General features: G+C 38.2%; 1 protein-coding gene and 1 non-coding gene across 3 annotated transcripts in view; one reads left to right on the top strand and one right to left on the bottom strand.

Annotated features, from left to right (window-relative positions):
- Positions 1-2,940: 2,940 nt before the first annotated feature.
- Positions 2,941-21,131, top strand: part of CCDC112 (coiled-coil domain containing 112) — a 30,530-nt gene continuing 12,339 nt past the window's right edge. For both annotated transcript variants that reach the window (XM_010339708.3, XM_010339713.3), the window contains exons 1-3: positions 2,941-3,182; positions 14,711-14,832; positions 20,100-20,221. In XM_010339708.3, coding sequence (XP_010338010.2) covers positions 3,066-3,182; positions 14,711-14,832; positions 20,100-20,221 — 361 coding nt within the window. In that variant the 5' untranslated portion in view covers positions 2,941-3,065. The remainder of the gene's footprint in view (positions 3,183-14,710; positions 14,833-20,099; positions 20,222-21,131) is intronic.
- On the bottom strand, positions 8,187-8,295 carry LOC120365632 (U6 spliceosomal RNA). The gene has a single exon (XR_005580520.1). It is a non-coding gene; the product is annotated as a U6 spliceosomal RNA (small nuclear RNA).

Raw genomic sequence — 21,131 nt, forward strand, 5'->3', positions numbered from 1 at the left:
ACTTGTTTAAACTCCCTGCAAAAAGTAATAGAAGGAACCTTACCTGTGTGTCTAATTCAACAATGAATTCCCGAGGCCTACGACACTGCCTGACATACTGATTGAATGAATGAACTGATTCCTGTAAAGGAGGAAAAGGTAGTACCTACAGAAATCAACTCAGTTGTCACAGGTTGCCTTGACTGAAGGAGTCATCTATGGCTTTTTTTTCCCCAACTTCTCAGCACTGTATTTTTGGAGTCTGTCCTCTCATTAACCAAGTCGTAGGAATGCAACTGTGGCGTTCCTGCCTCTGATAGCTGGTTCTGTGGAGCATGCTGAGTTTTATTTTAAAATGTAAAATAACATTTATTGTTAGAACCTATTGATAATTTTTTTTGGTTATAAAATTTGATGATTTATTATTAACTTTTAACCCAGAGTCAGTCCTTCATACAGGGAAGATCCTCATTCTCCAATAGGATAAATGTTTCCTGAGTTGAACTTTTAAAGAAGCAAGCTAGTGCTCTCTGAGCTGCATTTAACTGACACATGCCTGGTAGGCAGTTGATGAGTGCTCCTTGAATGAACTAATCATTTAACTTATTCACTCTTCTTTTGGTTCCCCATGTATCCATCCATGTTCTATGAATTCTTGGAGTTGGTACTATCCATTATATCACAGCAGTGAGGAAATTCAGGCCAACCTCATAATACATGAACTCTACCTCTTGGCTGCTGCAAGTCATACAAATGTTGTGGCCTGTGCCTTCTCAGAAGTTGAGCAAGAATATCATTCTAACTGTATTACTTATATATTGGAAAGTGTTAGTAGGTAAGAGGGGAATTGGAAATGATCAGATCAACTTATTGAATTTGCTTCATTGATGAGCTACTAGGCATTGCTAGTCTACAGCAGAATTTTCCAATCTTTAGAATCTATTTTATTCACTTATCTATCACAGCAAAACAAATACTTAGAACTGTGGCTGTCTTTCATTTCTACACTTCTGTTTAAAACTGGTTTTAAAAATTTGAAGAATTACTGTTACAGAAAATTGAGTTTTGTTAATATCCAAGTTGATGAATAAAGGATCAAAAAATTACCTAGGCCGGGCGCGATGGCTCAAGCCTGTAATCCCAGCACTTTGGGAGGCTGAGGCGGGTGGATCACGAGGTCAAGAGATCGAGACCATCCTGGTCAATATGGTGAAACCCTGTCTCTACTAAAAATACAAAAAATTAGCTGGGCATGGTGGCACGTGCCTGTAAACCCAGCTACTCGGGAGGCTGAGGCAGGAGAATTGCTTGAACCCAGGAGGCGGAAGTTGCAGTGAGCCGAGATCGCTACACTGCACTCTAGCCTGGGTAACAAGAGCGAAACTCCGTCTCAAAAAAAAAAAAAAAAAAAAAAATTACCTAAAATGTATATCAAGCACCAATATAAGATACATCTTTTCATGGCATTTGATTGGGAGTTTTATTATTAAGTGAAAATATCACCTTTTAATTTTATAGTTAAACTAATTTTACACAGTGAATTATTTCTAAAACACTGGTTCACAGCATGATTCTAAACTCTCCAGTCTATTCGTTTTGTTTAGTTCTTTCAATTTCTTGAAATGTTTAAGTATTGACTGTTTCTGGACAAGTGTGAAGCTTATGGATCATTGATCCTTTAATGAATAGTTTAGTAACAGTTATGGTCATAAAAGTGGTTTCTGCATCAAACCTCAAAGTACATTCAATAGCAAGAGTGCCTTTACAGAAGGAAGACGTCATCATTCTCACGTTCATTTGAAAAAGACACACAATGCTGATACCATTAGGCTAAGCACAACAAAAAAGTTAAACTTAAATTTGAAAGTATAACTAGTTGGCCGGGCGCAGTGTCTCACGCCTGTAATCCTAGCACTTTGTGGGGCAGAGGCTGGCAGGTCATGAGGTCAGGAGACTGAGACCATCTTGGCCAACATGGTGAAACCGCGACTCCTCCAAAAATACAAAAAATTAGCTGAGTGTGGTGGAGAGTGCCTGTAATCCCAGTTACTCGGGAGGCTGAGGCAGGAGAATCACTTGAACTAGGGAATCAGAGGTTGCAGCGAGCCCGGAATACGCCACTGCACTCCACCCTGGGCAACGGAGAGAGGCTCCAACAGAGACTCCATCTCAGGAAAAAAAAAAAAAAAAAGAAAGAAAGTATAACTAGGAGTATAAAGGATGACCTCAGTGAGCTGCTCACAGAGATTTAAAAAAAAAAAATGTGTATAAGGAGGCCTGGGGTAGAGAGGTAGGAAAAGAGTAGGAAACGATACCTTAAAAACAAACAAAAAACTATTTTAAGGTATCAGCACAACACTGCTATGGGATAGTTCTTGCTATTTTTGAGTTTGTGCTTTTCTTGAATCATGCAGGTGTTAATGATGACTTGGCTTAATGAATGGCCAAAGTAAAAATTCAGCAGAAATGCATTTAGCACAATACCTATTGATAATTTTTTTTCCTTTAGACTCAGTCTCAGCAGCGCTAAGTAGAAACCTAGAAAGCGGATGTATATTGGGTTAAATATATATATGTGTATATATATATATATATGGACTATAACACAAAATTTAAGGACAATGTAAGACAATGAATTTTCTTGACAGGTTTGGGACTGGCCTGACAGAGCGGATTAAGTGCCCAAAGGTTCCACAAACCCGCGACAGGGCAAAACGAAGCCCCCGCCCCCGCCCCCGCCCCCTCCCCCTTCCCCTCCCTCACAGCTGTCCGCCCCAGAATCCCAACCCTGCCCCTTCCCTGCAAGCACCCTGTCTTTCCCCTCCCCTCCCGGCTTGAATCCCGGCCACCGCCCTGCGCCTCGGCCCCGCCCTGCGCCCCGGCCCCGCCCCGCCCCGGGTCCCGCCCCTCCCGCAGCCCCACACCCCCGCACCGCCCTGCATCTCGGCCACGCCCTGCATCTCGGCCCCGCCCTGCTTCCCGGCCAAGCAGGCTGCGCTGGGAGCGGTCTGCAGAGGCCGGGGTGCGCCGGGCACTAATCCTCCAGGGACCGGTGGCCGCCGGCCCCAGCTGCTCAGCGGGTAAACATGGCTGCCCTGACGACGGTTGTGGTAGCGGCGGCGGCCACCGCGGTAGCCGGGGCTGTAGCAGGGGCGGGTGCAGCCACCGGGACCGGCGTGGGAGCGACGCCAGCGCCTCAACAGGTAACTCCGGGAGAGGTGGGAGCCGCCCCGGCGGCGGGCGTGGGGCCGAGGGGCTGCAGGCCCTGGCTGAGCAGGTGCCCCCTGTCGCGCCGGCGGGAGGCTGGAGGCGCGGCGTTCGCCTCCCTTGCTCGGGGCCTGGCACGCGCCGGGCGTTGCTCTTTGTTGGCTTGTGCGTTTAACAGCTTTTGCAGAGCCGCCTCCATGTGGTTTCGGAGTCGAGGAAGACCTGGGTGGGAACCCGGCTCTGCCTCTTCCTAGCCGCGTGATAAAAACATATGCTGTCGGCGACTCACTTTCTTCTCGAAAAATTGGGAAGAGTAACATGCACCTTCCGAGCTTTGGACTAACGTTATGTCTGGGGAGCCCCTGGCACAGTGCTTGGTTGGAGAGGGACTCGGGGCTCAGTAATTGGTGGCGGCTCTGTTACTGTACCGGCGCTGGGAACACAAGGAGAAAAACAATAGGGATAGTCCGAGGCAGAGGTGTTTCCAAAGATCGGCTTAGGACCCCTTTCTCCGTAGTGAGGACCAGGTATCTTTGTTCAGATGTTACCAGCTCAACGAGACTTTCCATTATCTCTCTAAACTGAATCCGTTTACGTGGCACACCCCGTCCTTGTTTCTGGTTTTTTCTCCATAGCACTTAGTACCATATATTATATTACATATTTTATTTCTATTGTTTGTGTTTCTCCTCACACCCCTCTCCCTCCCTTGCACCCCCATGAAAATGTAAGCTCCATGAGGGCAAAAAGTGTTGGAACTTTTATTCTTTATTGTATTTCCAGCACCAAGAACTATGCCTTTTGTGTAGTGCCTGGAACATAGTAGGCATTTACTGAATATTTGTGGATCATTATAAACCTGAAGGAAGGCTGTCGTGAGCTGAGGACAGGTTCCATCTTTTTCCTCCTTTAAGAAATGTTTTTACTCGTACACCTTCAGGAAATTCCACCTAAAGCAAGTTTTCTCACACATCCTTTGTAATTCTCTTTATTATTTTAACTCTGTCCAAGTATCTCAGGAAAAAATATAAAATATATAAAAATACATAATACATAAAATATTTTAAATTACGATGCTTAAAAAAGTATGTGACCCCCATGTTGCTGGCTTTATGTCTTCAAAACATTGCTTGATGTCCTCTAGGGGACTAATAAAATGTCTGAAAGAGGCTGCTAGCATCTAATGGCTAGAGGTCAGAGAATAGCCCTCCACAACAAAGAATCATCTGGTCCAAAAGTCAGTAGTGCTGAGATGGAGAACCATGCTGTCTACTTTCTACCTCAGCATAACGAGGTAGAATTCTTCACGTTGTGTTCGGGCTTTATTAAAAAAAAAAAAAAATTAGTTACTGCATGCAATATTGCGATAATGTTTAGGAGTTTACATGTTATCCATCTTTATACTACCCCCCAGCATACTGCACACACATACCTATGCACACAAATTCTACATCCTAACACTGAACTTGAATATTTGTCATATGATTAAGTGAACGAATAGTCCTACTGACTTTAACACTGAAACCAACTAGTATTTTCTTGAGATGAGATAATTTTCCTGATAGCAATCTCATGATACTAGAGATGTCCACCAAAATATCTCAAGTTACTGTCAGCTAGGGCTTCTAGAAGAAAACACTACAGATTTGGTGGCTAAAGAGCAACAAAAGTTTATTTTCGTACAGTTCTAGAAGGTAGAAATTCACAAGTTGCCCTTAGGGTTGTAACCTCTATTAGCTATTGTCTTTCAAAACTGAAGACCACAAATCTCTATCCTCCTCTCTAATGTCATTTCCCCCTTGTTCTCAGCTGTTCTCTTGTTCATTTTAGTTGTTGAATTATGAGATTTTTGAAGTATCTCTAACACATCACATTAGTGTGATGCTGTTTTGCTACTAGCTTAAGGCTCTGTCTTCTGTTTCATTTTAAGGACCTTCCCTCTGATGACCTGAAACAGCCCTTCAGTAATAATTATTTTCACCTGTTACTGTGTAACCTTACATAGTAAAAGGAACTTTGCAGATGTGATTAAATTAAATTCAATATCTTAATTATCTGAGTAGACCTGAAATAATCACACAGGCCCTTGTAAGAGAGAGGTGGGAGGATCAGAATTGCAAGTAGGAGATATGATGATGGAAGGAAGAGAATGGAATGATGTGAGAAGGGGCCATTAGCTGAGGAATGAAGGTGACTATAGATGCTGGAATAAAGGTAAGGGGGTGGATTCTTCCCTGAAGCTTCTACAAGGAATGCAGCCCAACTAACACATTTGTTTTAATTAATATTATTTTTAATATACAAATCATAATGATATACATTTATGGGGTACAATGTGATGTTTTGATATATGTATACAATGTGGAATGATTAAACCAGGCTAATAACATATCTATCACCTCACTTATTTTTTGTGGTGAACCATTTGAAATTTTCTCTGTTATTTTGAAATATACGATACATTCTTACTGACTTTAGTCAAACTACTGTGTAGTAGATCTCAAAACATTCCTCCTGTCTATCTGAAACTTTGCACTGTTTGACTAACAACTCGCTATTTCCTTCCTCGCCCTCCCCACCAGCCTCTGGCAACTATTGTTCTACTCTGAATTAGATTCCACTTGCAGTCTAAGTGAGATTATATGGGATTTGCATCTCTTTGTCCGGCTTTTTTCACTTAGCATAATGTCCTCCAGGTTCACACTTTGATTTTAGACTAGACCTCCAGAACTATAAGGGAATAAATTTGTGTTGTTTAAGCCACTACATTTGTGGTAAACTAACTTGTGGTGAGTTTGTTACAGGAGCAATAGGAAACACCAGGAAAGACCTAAGAAAGCTCTCAGTCCTCATCCTTGTTTAGCTTTGACACATTATGCTGGCAAAAAGTAAAGACTAAGATAGGGTTTTAAACTGCCTGCTTACATGTTGGAGGTATGCTTCAGCATGCATATAGACCCCCTTTCCCAAAGGGAGCAAAAGCTAGGACACATAGTGGTTCAAAGCATCTAAGGAAATCTCTCACCAATTGTTAGCTGACAACTGAGCTAACCAGAGATTTCACTGCCACATCTGACCAAGACTACAGACTTTACAGAATTAATTCAGGAAAGTAATTACACAAACAGCAATGAAACAAACCCTGACAAGGGGAGAGAATCTCATTTTTAGAGTTATCACATTATATTATTTTAAATGTCCAGTCTTTAACAAAATTATGAGATGTGGCAAGAAAGTATGGCTCATACATGGGGAAAACAGTAAAAAGCAGCTGTCTCTAAGGAATACTGGCTATTGGATGTACTAGACAAAGACTTCAAAGCAGTTATTTAAATACGATCAAAGAACTAAAGGAAACCATTGCTAAGGAACTAAGAGAAAGTGTGGGAATTATGTCTCATCATATAGAAATCTATAAAGAAATTAAACGTATAAAAAAGAATCAAATAGAAATTCTGGAGTTAAAAAATGCAAGAACTCAAATGAAAACATCACTAGAGAGACTCAACGCCAGATTTGAGCTGGCAGAAGAAAGTATCAGCAAACTTGAAGATAGCTCAATTCAGATTATCCAGACTGAAGAACAGGGAGAAGAAAAATGACAGAGTCTGAGGTCTGTGCAACACTGTTATGCATGCTACCATGTGCATAATGAGAGCCCCAGAAAGCAAGGAGAGGAAAAAAGGGGGGAAATGGATATTTGAAGAAGTAATGGCAGAAGACTTCCCAAATTTGATGAAAAACATTAACCTACATATGGATAGAACTCAATGAATTCTAAGTAGAATAAACTCATAGAAATTTGTATCTTGACACATCATAAAAAACCTCCCAATAAATACAGACAAAAAGTCTTGAAAGCATCAAGAGAGAAGCAATTCATTACATGTAAGGAATCCTCAGTAAAATTAAAGCTGATTTTACATCAGAAACCACGGGCACCAAAAGGCAGAGGGACGACATAAAATAGAAAAAGACTACCAGCCAGTTACTCTTTGTACAGCAAAATTATTCTGTAAGAATGAAGGAGAATTTAAGACATACTGAGGTAAACAAAAGCCAAAAGAATTTGTCATTAGCATAATTGCCCTGCATTAAAAGGAGTCCTTCAAGCTTAAATAAGAGGACACTAGACAGTAAGTAGAATCCACATGAAGAATAATGTGAATAGAGTACTGCAAATACATAGGTAAATATGAAAGCATAAATGCATTTTTGTTTGTAACAAATGTTTTTCAGAAAATAGAGGAGGAAGAAACATTTTTTTTTTTTTTTTGAGACGGAGTTTCACTCTTGTTACCCAGGCTGGAGTGCAATGGCGCGATCTTGGCTCACCGCAACCTCTGCCTCCTGGGTTCAGGCAATTCTCCTGCCTCAGCCTCCTGAGTAGCTGGGATTACAGGCACGTGCCACCATGCCCAGCTAATTTTTTGTATTTTTTTTTTTTTTAGTAGAGGCGGGGTTTCACCATGTTGACCAGGATGGTCTCGATCTCTTGACCTCGTGATCCGCCCGCCTCAGCCTCCCAAAGTGCTGGGATAACAGGCTTGAGCCACCGCGCCCGGCTGGAAGAAACATTTTTAATGATCATTCCTTATTCTGTAAGGTGATTGTTACCGATACCAAAATCAAACAAAAACATCACAAGAAAGAAAAATACAAACTAGTATCTGTTATAAATATAGATGTAAAAATTCTCAACAAAATACTAGCCAGTATGTATAAAAACATGAAAAGCATTATACACCATGATCAATTGGAATTTATTTCAGACATGTAATGTTGGTTTACTATATGAAAGTCAGCCAATATAATACAATATATTAATAAAATGAAGGGCAAAACCACATAATCAACCCAGTAGAAACAAAAAAGCAGTTTACAAAATCCAACACCCTTTCATGATAAAAAACAGTCAACAAACTATCAATAGAAGAGAACTTTCTCAATGTGACAGAGGCATCATTAAGTAACATTACTTTTTTTTTTAAAACATTTTTCAAAATATGGAACACTTCACAAGTTTGCATGTCATCCTTGCACAGGGGCCATGCTAATCTTCTCTGTATCATTTCAATTTTGTAGTATATGTGCTGCCGAAGTGAGCATGTACATTTTTTTTTTTCTGAGACAAAGTCTTGCTCTTGTTGCCCAAACTGGAGTGCAATGGCATGATCTCGACTCACTGCAACCTCCGCCTCCCAGGTTCAAGTGATTCTCTTGCCTCAGCCTCCCAAGTAGCTGAGATTACAGGTGCGCACCACCATGCCCAGCTAATTTGTTGTATTTTTAATAGAAACAGGGTTTCACCACGTTAGCCAGTCTGGTTTCAAACTCCTAATCTCAGGTGATCCACCTGCCTCGGCCTCCCAAAGTGCAGGATTACAGGCTTGCACCACCACTGCCAGCTGTAACATATTACTTGATGATAAAATATGGAAAGCTGTCTCCATATGATCAGGAACAAGATAAGGTTGTCCACACTTTGCTCACTGAAAGTACTAACTAGGGCAATTAGGCAAGAAAAGTTAATAAAAAGCATTCATGTTGGAAAGGAAGAAATAATATGATACTTATTCACAGGTAACTTAATATATATTAAAAATTCTAAGGAATCCGCATGCACAAAAAAACTTAATAGAAAACTAATAAGTGCAGCAAGGTTGCAGGATACAAGATAAATATACAGAAGTCAGTTGTATTTCTATACACTAGCAATGGATAATTCAAAAATAAAATTCAGAAAAAAATACAATTTATAGTAGTATTATAAAGAATAAAATGCATAGGAATTACTTTAACAAAAGCACAAAACTTATGCTCTAAAACCTATAAAAACTATTCAAAAAAATTAAAGGAGACTTATATAAGTGAATACTTAATATTTATAATTTTGAAGACTTTGTTTTGTTAAGATGGCATTACACCCCAAATTGATTTGTGGATTCAGTACAACCTCTATAAAAATCTTAGCTACCTTTTAAAAAAATTTTTTTGCAGAAATGTACAAGCTGGTCTTATAATTAATATGGAAAATTCAAGGCACCCAAAATAGCCAAAACAATCTTGAAAAGGAAGAACAAAGTTGAAGGACTTACACTTGTTAATTTCAGAATTTAACTTCGAAGCCACAGTAATCAAACTGTGGTACAGGGATAGGGATATACAATAGACAAATAGATCAATGACAGTCAAGACATAAACTTACACATTTATGGGCGGTTGATTTTCAAAAGGGTGCCAAGACACATAAGAAAAGAATATCTTTTCAAATGTTGGTACAATTGAATAACCACATACAGAAGCTGAACTACCTCATACCATATTTGAAAAATTTCTGATCTGATCAAAGACCTAAATATAGGTCTAAAAAACTCTTAGAGTATAAAACTCTTAGAATAAAACACAGGCCTGAGTCTTCATGACCTTTGGTCAGTCAGTAGTTTCTCCTGCATGACACCTAAAGTACAAGCAAAGTACAAGCCAAAGACCAAATAGATACGTTGGAGTTCATCAAAATTAAAAGCTTTTGTGCTTCAGGCCAGGTGCAGTGGCTCATGCCTATAATTCCAGCACTTTGGGAGGCCCAGGCGGGCAGATGACTTGTGGCCTGGAGTTTGAGACCAGCCCAGACAACATTGCGAAACCCCATCCCTACTAAAAATACAAAAATTAGCCCTGCATGGTGGTGTGCATCTGTGGTCCCACCTACTCAGGAGGCTGAGGCAGGAGAATCACTTGAACGGGGGTGGCGGAAGTGGAGGTTTCAGTCAGCCGGGATTATGCTGCTGCAAAAGAACATTATTAAAAAGTAAAGAAGTCAGAGAATTGGAGAAAATGCTTGCAAATTATATGTTGATAAGGGTCTTACATCTAAAATACATGTTGAACAAAGTTACAGCAAATTTAGTTCAATATAGATCAAATAGGCTTTTATTTGTCATTCATGAATCAGGGCAGCCTCCCATTCTATAAAATAGAATAAGAATTACCATAGGGCATGACAGAACAGTGGATTCTGTAGAGTAGGAACAAAAAACCCAGAAACAATAGAAAAAAATGGGGATCTCAGCAGCTGGGGTGGCAGGAGGAGCAGCAATAGACAGGCATCCCAGCTCCACAGAGGCTCACACACCAGGGCTTGCAAGCACAGCACCGGGCAGGTACCTTTCCTGCTGCCAAGAAGCCCAAGAGGAAGGTCAGTTCAGCAGAAGGGAAAGTGAAGGAAGAGCCCAAGAGGAGATTCATGTAGTTGCCATCTAAACTTGCTCCTACAAAAGCAGAAATGAAGCCAAAAAAGGCAACATGAAAGGATAAATCTTCAGACATGAAGTGCAAACCAAAGGGAAAAGGAGAGTAAAAGGAAAACTGGCCGGAGTGGCTAAACAAGAAACTAAAGAAGACTTACCTGCAAAAAACAAACTAAAACCAAGGAGCGCTTTGATGAAGGCTGAGGGAAAGAAACCAAGTCTGTCTGGTAATAAAATGAGTTTGATTAAATAAAAAAAAAAAAGAAGCCAAATCTGATTGATAACATCTACTGTGTCTTAGCAGTCCCTGTCTCCCTCCTTGTACAATCCAGAGGCATATTTTTATCAACTAACTTGCAAGTAAATGCAAGTTTTTTAGTCACTCTGGGAACATTTTTAAGAAGGAGAGAATCCCACCTCATACTATTTTTTAAGTGTAAATGTTTTAAGAGGTGAAATCATTTGCAGGTTGTTTGGTTGTTCGTACAACTACAAAATAGTGTGGAATATTAAATTATGGGAGGCTTTGACTGTCTTGGGTGTCAGCTTAACATTCCATATATAGGGGGTTAGTTCTTATATTCTGTAATACTAAACATACCAAATGGCAATATGGAGTCATGGTCCTGCATTTAATGTCTTGAACATTTTAAATTACTTCCATTCCTGTGTTAATTTTTAGTAGAAATGTTTCCTTATAAAAACAACTCTTTGATCATGGCTTTCCCTGTCAGAATTGTGTGCATTCTATGACGTCTTTGGTTATGGTAATCCTATATTTTCCTAATAACATTGTTAGTGTGTTGTGAAAGATTGAAAATTAAAAGTATGTAGTGTATGTGGTATTCAATTGTGAGCTGCTGGGATGTATGTAACAGCTTATCAACATGTGAAGATACTGGTACTTGATCACCTTTTAAGGAAAAATTCCCTCCAAATTTAAGCTGGAAAGTCACTGGAATAACTTTTAAAAGTACATGGCAGCTGGGTGTGGTGGCTCATACCCATAATCCCAGCACTTTGGGAGGCTGAGGCAGGTGGATTACCTGAGGTCAGGAATTCGAGACCAGCCGGGCTAACATGATGAAACCCTGTCTCTACTAAAAATACAAAAATTAGCTGGGCATGGTGGTGGGTGCCTGTAATCCCAACTACTCGGGAGGCTCAGGCAGGAGAATCACTTGAACTTGGGAGGCAGAGGTTGCAGTGAGCAGAGATCACAGCAATGCACTCCAGCCTGGATGACAAGAGTGAAACTTCGTCTCAAGAAAAAAAAATATATACATGACATTTTAGATTTTTAGTACCTACGTTAAAAATTGTGTGCAAACTGAAATGAGTGTACTGATCTTCAACACAACCAATACAATCTCAATTATGAAAGAATGTTTTGAAGCTAAAAGAGCAAAGCAGATTGGAGTTGAGCACAGTAGCATGTGCCTGTAGTCCCAGGTACTCAGGAGGCTGAGGTGAGAGGATCACTTGAGCCCAGGAGTCCAACCTGGACAACATAAGACCTTCACCACTTCAATTAAACAAAGAAAGAGGATTGGTTAACATCAGTTTACTTCAGGTAACTTACGAGGGTAGAAGTAAAGAGGCTTTCCTTATTACCCGGACTCAGGTTGACTGGACCCTTTCTGAGTGGTTGCTGTGCATCTCCTGTGTTTTCAGGAAAAAAATGGTCAATTGGGGAAATTTACCTATTTCCTTAAAGTTTCATTTTGGTCATGTGGCACTTAGCATGAATGACTCTTTTTATTTTGTCTGGTCTGTTGGGGCCTACTGCTGGAGCTCTGTCCAAAACAATAACCTCCCATAAAAGTTGAGTAACATAAATGTTACAATTCAACAATAAATAGACAACCAAATTTTTTAAAAGAGAAAGGATTTAAGTAGACATTCCTTAGAAGTGGCCAATAAGCACATGAAAAAATGCTCAACATCATTAGTCATTATGGACTAATCAGAACCACTGTGAGAAATCACTTCATACTCATTTAGATGACTGTAATAAAAAAGACAGACAATAACAGTTATTGATGAGTTTGTGGAGAAATTGAAATCCCTGCACATTTCTGGAATGTAAAATGGTGCAGCCACTGTGGAAAACAGTTTGGTAGTTCTTTAAACAGTTAAAAACTTTTGGGCTTCAAAGGCATTATCAAGAAAGTGAAAAGAAAACTCAGAGAATAGGGGAAATATTTGCAAATCATATGTCGAATAAGGGACTTTTACATCCGGTATATAAGGAATGCTTTTAACTTCACAGTAAAAGGGCAACCACCCCAACTTTTTTTTGAGACAATGTGTTGTTCTGTCCCCACAGGCTGGAGTACAGTTGTGTGGTCATGGCTTACTGCAGCCTTGGTCTCCTGGACTCAAGAAATCCTCCCACCTCAGCCTCCTGAGGTGGCCTCCTGGTAACCTCATGCCACCATGCCTAGCTTTTTAAAAAAAATTTTATACATAAGGATCTTGCAGTGTTGCACAGGCCGGTCTCAAACTCCTGCGCTCAAGCTGTTCTCCCACCTTGGCCTTCCAAAGTGCTGGAATTAGAGGCATGAACCACCAGGCCTTGCTATGCCACCCAATTTTTTTAAATGGGGAAGTAAAAAAATAGTTACTTTATGATCCAGAAATTCTGCCGCTAGGTGTAAAATGAAGAGAATTGAAAACATATATTCCCATTAAAACATGTACACAAATGTTCATAGTAACTTGGCCAAATAGTTGAAACACCCCAATTGTCCATCAGCTAATGACTGATTAGTGGATAAACAAAATGTGGTAGATCCATATAATGGAGTATTATTCAGCCCTAAGAAGAAATGGAGTATTGATTCATGGTACAACACAGATGAATCTTGAAAACATAATGCGAAGTACAAGAAGTTAGACAGACAAGGCTACATATTGTATTAGCCCATTTATATAAATTCTCCAGAATATGCAAATCCACAGAGTCAGAAAGTAGATTAATGGTTGCCAGGAGCTGGGAGGAAGGGAAATGGGTAGTGACCACTAGTATGAGGTTTCTTTTTGGTATGATGAAAATATCCTGAAACTGAATAGTCATGATGGTTGCACAACTTTGTGAATACACTAAAAACCACTGAATTGTACACTTTAAACAGATATTTTATGGTCTCAACTTAAAATATATTTCCTAGGTTTAGATTTACTACTTTTTTTTTCTCCTAGAAATTTAAAGCCTTGTTTCATTTTCCCCTCATCTCCCACAACCCATTTTTGTTGCTCAGCAATCCCTCTTGGTGATACCGCCAAAATACATTGATTTCTTATTTCCTATCAGCCTTGTAGTCCTGGACACTGTCATTCTTTGTCTGTAAGCTGTACCAGGTACCTCATTGATCCTCCTGCTTTTATTCTTGCCTCACTTCATCCCCACATCTCCCATCAATTTATTCTCCAAGAAATAGCCAGAAAACTTTTATTAAAGAATTACCATGGCATTTCCCTGCTCAAAGCTCTTCAATAAAATTCAGACCCCCCCCTAAGTGACCAAAATGTCTATATGATCTGGCACATACCTACCTCTCTACTTTTATCTCCTACTGAGATCCCCACTTTTACTAATCTTGTGTCACAATTGACCTTTCTCTGCTTGAACTCGGCAAAGTCTTTCATGCTCTAGGGCTTTTGCACATGTGGATCCCTGTGCTTAGAACACGCTTTCCTACTGCTCCTGTGATGGCTGGCTCCATTCTTCCTTGAAGTCATCCCTTCAAATAGACCTTCTGTGGCCATTGTAACTGAAAAAGCAAATCCTTGCTCCACTTTCTCCATCTCAGCCCTTTATGTTTATTATCTTAATAGCACTTATTGCACCTGGTGGACTTTCCGTTTTATTGCTTGTTTACTCTTTTCTCCTTAAATCTGTTTTTCCTCACTAGACTTTGAGACAGAGGCCATATTATTATGGATGAACACTGTTTCCTTAGTGTCTAATGCAGCCCATGTCACTTCATAGTGTTCAATACATATTTGTTAAATGACTGAATGAATTAGATTATTTTGCATATAATTCCTGGATATTTAACATTTCTTACTCAGTCTAGCATTGTAAGATAGATATTCCTTCATTCGACAGACATTCCTTCTTTCACAAATGTACTTTCAAGACTTAAATAAGATTGGCCCCAAAATTATCCTCCAAGAAACTCAACTATTGACATTTTATCTCTGAAAAAATTCCACATTTATGTCTTACTGTTTTCATTACTATTAAGTTTTTCTTGTTCTCAATGCAGAATGATGGCTGTTTTAGTACTTCAGGTGGAATTCGTTCTTTTCATCTTCAAAACTGGAAGCAGAAAGTTAATCAGACTAAGAAAGCAGAATTCGTACGCACAGCAGAAAAATTTAAAAATCAGTAAGTATAAGAATATTATCTTCAAATAACATTACTGCCATTTTATAATGGACATTAAAAAATTAACTATACCCTACCTAGTCTTACATTAAGCTACAAAATTTTAATCACTAGCCTGTCAAGTATAGCAAGAGAAAGATGGGAGATGTGAAATGGACAAATGATAATAGGCTGTTTAATGTAAAGTTAAATGTAACTAGAGTTATTTCGATTTTCTCTATTTTTGCCATTTTGGATCTGTGTATTTCACAAGAAACAAAACAGCTATTTCTTTAGATTTTGTATAACAAATAACGGATCTAATATATTTTCACTTTATAACTATAGTTAAATGCCTGATAAATATTTTTGAGGAAGTGAATTTTTTTTAGTATGTATGTATGAAAGTGTTTTATAAATGACGAACATTATATATATAAATTGCTCTTCTTCCTATTTTACAAAGGAGGATGTTGAGAATCATAGAGAATAAACATCTTTTCATAGATTACATGGTTAATAAATGGTGTTTGAGGGACTCAGTCTGGCTCCAGCCACTCTGAAAGCCATTATTATTCTTACTAACCAGTGCTGTTCACCAGCAAGCCTGTTTGAGTACATGGGTGTGATCTCATGAAGGAAGACAGTGAATCATTTTAATGAAAAGTCTGTACTCTTAATGTTTTTTTTTTTTTTTTTTTTGAAGTAGCTTTTTAATTGATCTTGCTTCCTTGGTTTCTGCCTCTTTCAAATCCATTCTGCACATTATGACCAAGCTATTTGAGAAAGTTCCATTTATTTTAAATTTTAAATTATTTAAAATTCAATATATATGAACTTTTTTTTAAACAACCAGTAATATTTATTGAATGTGTAATGTTGTCAGCAGTACCAGCATATGATAAATATAAGGACTGTTAAAAAGAATTAGAACTCAAGGCACCCCACTCTACCCTACAGTTGAGAGCTTTATCTAAACATTGCTTTGAACCTGCATGATATTAATTTGCCAGAGAACACAAGAGAAAAGGAATCTATTGTAAGGAAAGGTCTCTGGATCAGAATTGGTGGCAGTTGTCTATTTAGGAATTCTACCAATGAAAAAGTATATTGTTTGAATTTTGAAAAGATATGTCATATTGTAGCTTTTGGAGATTGAATTCTCCTTGCGTTTATATAATACTTTCACCTTTTCCCCCCCAACTTTATTGAGGTATAACTGACAAATAGAAATTAGATGTATTTAATGTCTACAGTGTGATGTCTGGATGTACATATACATTGCAAAATGATTACCACAATCAAGCTAGTTAACATATCCACCACTTCACATAGTTACCTTGTGTGTATGTATTTGAGATCAACTTTCTTAGCAAAGTATTTTCATTATGTTAAGTGAAATAAGCCGTACACAGAAAGACAAACAATGCATGATCTTATTTATATGTGGAGTCTTTAAAAAGTCAAACTCAGAGAATAGAATGGTGGTTACCAGGAGTTTGGGGGTGATGAGGTGGAAGTGGGGATAACAGGGAGATGTTGGTCAAAGGCCACAAGTTATAAAATAGAAAAGATCTGGAGACCTCACATACAGCATGGTGACTATAGTTAATAGTAATGTATTGTATACTTGAAATTGCTAATACCTGTGTCTTTAGTATCCAGAATTTGAAAAAATATAATTTTTAAACATTTCCAAAATGCATTACTCTAGGTAGAATTAGATTCTAGGTTAGAGGTTCTGTTTTATGTTTCTTTCTCGATAGGATAATGTCTACCAGATGGTTAATATCCATAGATACAGCAACCAGTGTGTCTTACAGTTCTGAGCAGGGTTCTTCACTGAAAGAATATTAGAAAAACTCATTGGAAGACTGTTTCTATCTAACAGTTCACATAAACACAAAGGAAAAAAACACAATCTATAATATCATTTTGTTTTATTTTTAGAATAGGTAATACAGTTCAAAAATCAAAACATATCAAAGGATAACCAGTGGAAAGTCTCAGTTTTAGCCTTGACCTAAGCCACCCAATTCCTTTCCGCTAAGATAACCCAGTACTATTAGTTTCTTATGTATCCTTCTGCAGATATTTGATATGTTTATAAAGAAATAAAAATATATACTCAGATTTTTCCCTTTTCGTATAAATGGTAGCATACTGTCCACATTGCTCTGCATCTTTTTTTTTTTTTTTAAGTGTATGTCTTAGATAACAAGGAAGTGTAGCTTTTGCTAGGCACAACAATAGCATTATAGTTAGGTAAGTCAAATATCTATAATCTTTAGAGACGCACACAGAAGTATGTTGGGGTGAAATTGCATAATGTAAAGTATTTACTTGAAAATAAGCTAAGCTAAGCAAAGATAGATGTTACTGATTTACTTTAAAATACTTAAGCTAAACAAAGCAAAGATAGATGGATAAATGAAATGAGAGGTAAAACTGCTGAATCAGGGTGAGATAAAGGGCATATCATACGGGGGTCCATTTATCATTCTGTACTTTTGAATATGTCTAACATTTTCCTACAAAAACTTTGTTATAAAAAAAGAGTTATCTTGGAGGTCTTTTCCTGTCAGTACATAGAACACAGTACCACTGCATCATATTCCAGTGTATTGTAATGTGATTTATTTAACCTGCTGATATTTATGGACATTTAGGTTATATTTGATTTTTTTAATAACAAAGAATGCTGCAACTAATTATCATACCCACATAGATCAACTTTTTGAGTATATCTTTGGGATACATTCCTAAAAGGAAATGCTGGGTCAGAGATAAATGAATTTGCAAATGTGATAAATATTGCTAAATTGCCCTCTGTAGACAACTTGATAGTTCCACCAACAATGTATGAGACCTGTTTTCTCATAGTTTTGTCAACAAAATATATTACATTTGTGATATTTTTTGCCAATCTGATATCTGATAGGCATGCAGTATTACTGTGATATAGTTTTAATTTGTATTTCTTCCGTTGAGGAGGTTGAGCATATTTTCATTTTTGGCAGCTTGTCTCTATTAACTAGCATATTTTGAATATCCTTATAGGTTAATATTTCTAATCCAGAAATTGCAACACATAACTTACTGTGGTAGCATATCCTGTGTCCATAGCAGATGTTTCTTTTTGATCATACTAATTTCCCCCATCTGCAACCAGAGCCTAGATGAGCTTCCCAGTCCTCAACACAGGACTCCATATCTGTCCTTAGTCCATGAGAGTTGCCATGTGGACTGATATCTATTTGATATCTTTATCTACCCATTACTACTTCTCACAAATATGCTTCTTATATAAGCCACCTAAACACACATGCTAAGACATGATCCCCTCAACCTTTGGAGCAGTGTGGTAGGTTCTGGGGCAGTCTCATCTGTCTACCCCCTCATGCCTTATGAATATTAAATTTCTCTCTATGGGCAACCAGATGTGGTGGCTCATGCCTGTAATGCCAGCACTTTGGGAGGTCAAAGTGGAAGGATTCCTTGAGGTCAGGAGTTTGAGACTAGCCTGGGCAACATGGTGAAACTCTGTCTCTACTAAAAATATAAAAATTAGGCTGGGTGTGGTGGCTCACACCTGTAATCCTAGCACTTTGGGAGGCCGAGGCGGGTGGATCACAAGGTCAAGAGATCAAGACCATCCTGGCCAACATGGTGAAACCCCGTCTCTACTAAAAAATACAAAAATTAGCTGGGCGTGGTGGAACGTGCCTGTAGTCCCAGCTACTCGGGACGCTGAGGCAGGAGAATTGCTTGAACCCAGGAGGTGGAGATTGCACCACTGCACTCTAGCCTGGCGCCTGGTGACAGAGCAAGACTCTATTTAAAATAAAAATAAAAAATAAAAAATAAAAAAGCCAGGCGTGGCGGGTGCCTATAGTCTCAGCAACTTGGGAGGTCGAGGCAGGAGAATTGCTTAAAACAGGGAGGCAGAGGTTGCAGTGAGCTGAGATCATGCCACTGCACTCAAGCCTGGGTGACAGAATAAGATTTAGTTTCAAAAAAAAAAAACACAACTTCTGTATGTGTGGCAAAGTGGAAAAGATGAGGAAACTCTATGGTAGATAGTTGCCTCTCAGGTTGTGTGAATTAAGTCAATGGCCAGAAATGCTCCACCACTTACTATATCCAAGATTAGTGGAGAAATATTCATATTAATTTCTACCTTCTGGGAGGAAGAAACACATTAAGAAAATTAATTTGGCTGGACATGATGACTCACACACTTTTGGAGGCTGAGGTGGGCAGATCAGTTGAGCTCAGGAGTTCAAGACCAGCTTGGGCAACATGGCAAAACCCTGCCTCTACCAAAAAAATTTTTTAAAAAAGTAGCTGGGCTTGGTGGTGCGCCCCTGTAATCACAGCTACTCAAGAGGCTGAGGTTGGAGAATTGCTTGAGCCAGGATGTCAAGGCTGCAGTGAGCTGAGATTCCACCATGGCACTCCAGCCTGGGTGACACAACCAGACCCTGACTCAAAAAAACAGAAGAGTAATTTGAAAATTAATTTCTTTGCCCAATCAAAAAGTTTCTCAGTAGTGTTTTATTTTGTTTTTGTTTGATCTTGGGGTTCAAACTAGCAATAGGAACTCCTCACTGGTGGATGGACTAAATCCAAGGAGAAAAGATCTGCTGTAAAAAGCTCTGAAGTGAATGTAGACAGTAGCCATTAAGTACACGAAATTTCCTGTCTTTGTAGATAGTCTCTTGAAGTTTTAGTTTTATTAATATCATTAATAACTTACATTTCCATAATATACTTGTACTGTACAGAGATCTCCCACTTATATTAACTCATTTGATGTGAATAACAGCCCTATTAGATAGTGGAGAGCTATTATTATTCACATTTTAGTGATGAGGAGGTTCATACAGAAGAGGTTAATAATCTTGGCTAAGGTTACAAAGTTAACAGTATCTGCTATTGAAAGTAGTTATCAGCAGTGATGGCCATTTTCAGGCTCCAGTGAGATTGAGTTGGAATTGATAGCCAAGTGTTTATGCATTTTCAAAGCAAATATATATCCACGTTTTCTCAAATTATCATTATATGATTTAAATAGCAGTTCAAATTACAGTTGTTTTTGATTGAAATTAACTCTTTTCTAACTACCATTTTGACTAATGTTTTGACTCCTTAGCCTTATTAACCAATTATTTTTATTCCATAGATGAATTAATCCAAATATAAACTACTCACTATTGAGTGTCTTCATGTTTGAAACAATTAAAAAATATATTTAAATCATATACCATTTGTTTCTTTTCCTAAAGAGTTATTAACATGGAAAAAGATAAACACAGTCATTTCTACAACCAAAAAAGTGACTTCAGAATTGAGCATAGTATGCTAGAAGAATTGGAAAATAAACTGATTAACAGCAGGAAAACAGAAAGTAAGTTGAGTTTATGATGAACTAAAAACTGTGGAGCCGATACTAAGTTGGAGTTTTGCCCTGCGCTTTGGCTTTGTGCATTGACTGTGTGGTGTTCTCTATCAATAGCGTCAGTTCTCTATATTTTAGTCAGTAAAATTTGTGTTACATTCTCTATGTTTTAGTTGGTAAAATTTGTCTTTTAGGGACATGTGTTTATTCTTTTAGGTCACTATTTAGTCATACTAACTGGATTGTTTTCTGTTGTTTCTTTCAATTTAACAAGAAAGAGGATTTGGGGGTTGTTTTTGGTTGACAAACTAGCAAATGCTGTTAAAATTTCTTAAAAGCATAGTGATTTTTCTGGACTCTCTGATGTTAGCTCATCACCCTGGCATTTTTGACTGAGCCCTGGACTCAGTAAGCATCAACAGATTCAAAGCTGTAATTAGTAGTTGTATGAAGTGATCAAGTCAGATAATTGCATAAACTTGAGTTTCCTTGTCTACATTCTAAAACCTGTCATTTCTACCTCAGGAGAGCCATCCTGCATCTGATGTGATAATATATTAAAAAGTACCTTATAGATAAATTGTACCTGACTATGTTCTGTTGTTAGAAATATTAATCATTGTCAATAGTGTACTAAATGTTACCCTTAAATAATTCTGAAAATAACTGTTTCATTGTAGCATTAGATGCTGTATGTTGTAAAATCTTTATAGTAAAAAAGGTACTTAACATTTCTTAAAGGAAAAACAATGGTTATCAAATAACTAAGATTTATAAATATTAATATTTACTATGTAAAGATCAGACTGCTTATGGTACTCCCTTATCACCAATTAAAATAAATTCCTAGTGAATTTTTTCTTTCAGAATATAAGATGGCATGATTTTTTAAAAGAAGAGATTACGCTACTTTAAAAAG

Source organism: Saimiri boliviensis, chromosome 1 (genome assembly GCF_048565385.1).
Source record: "Saimiri boliviensis isolate mSaiBol1 chromosome 1, mSaiBol1.pri, whole genome shotgun sequence".
Classification (NCBI taxonomy): Eukaryota; Metazoa; Chordata; class Mammalia; order Primates; family Cebidae; genus Saimiri; species Saimiri boliviensis.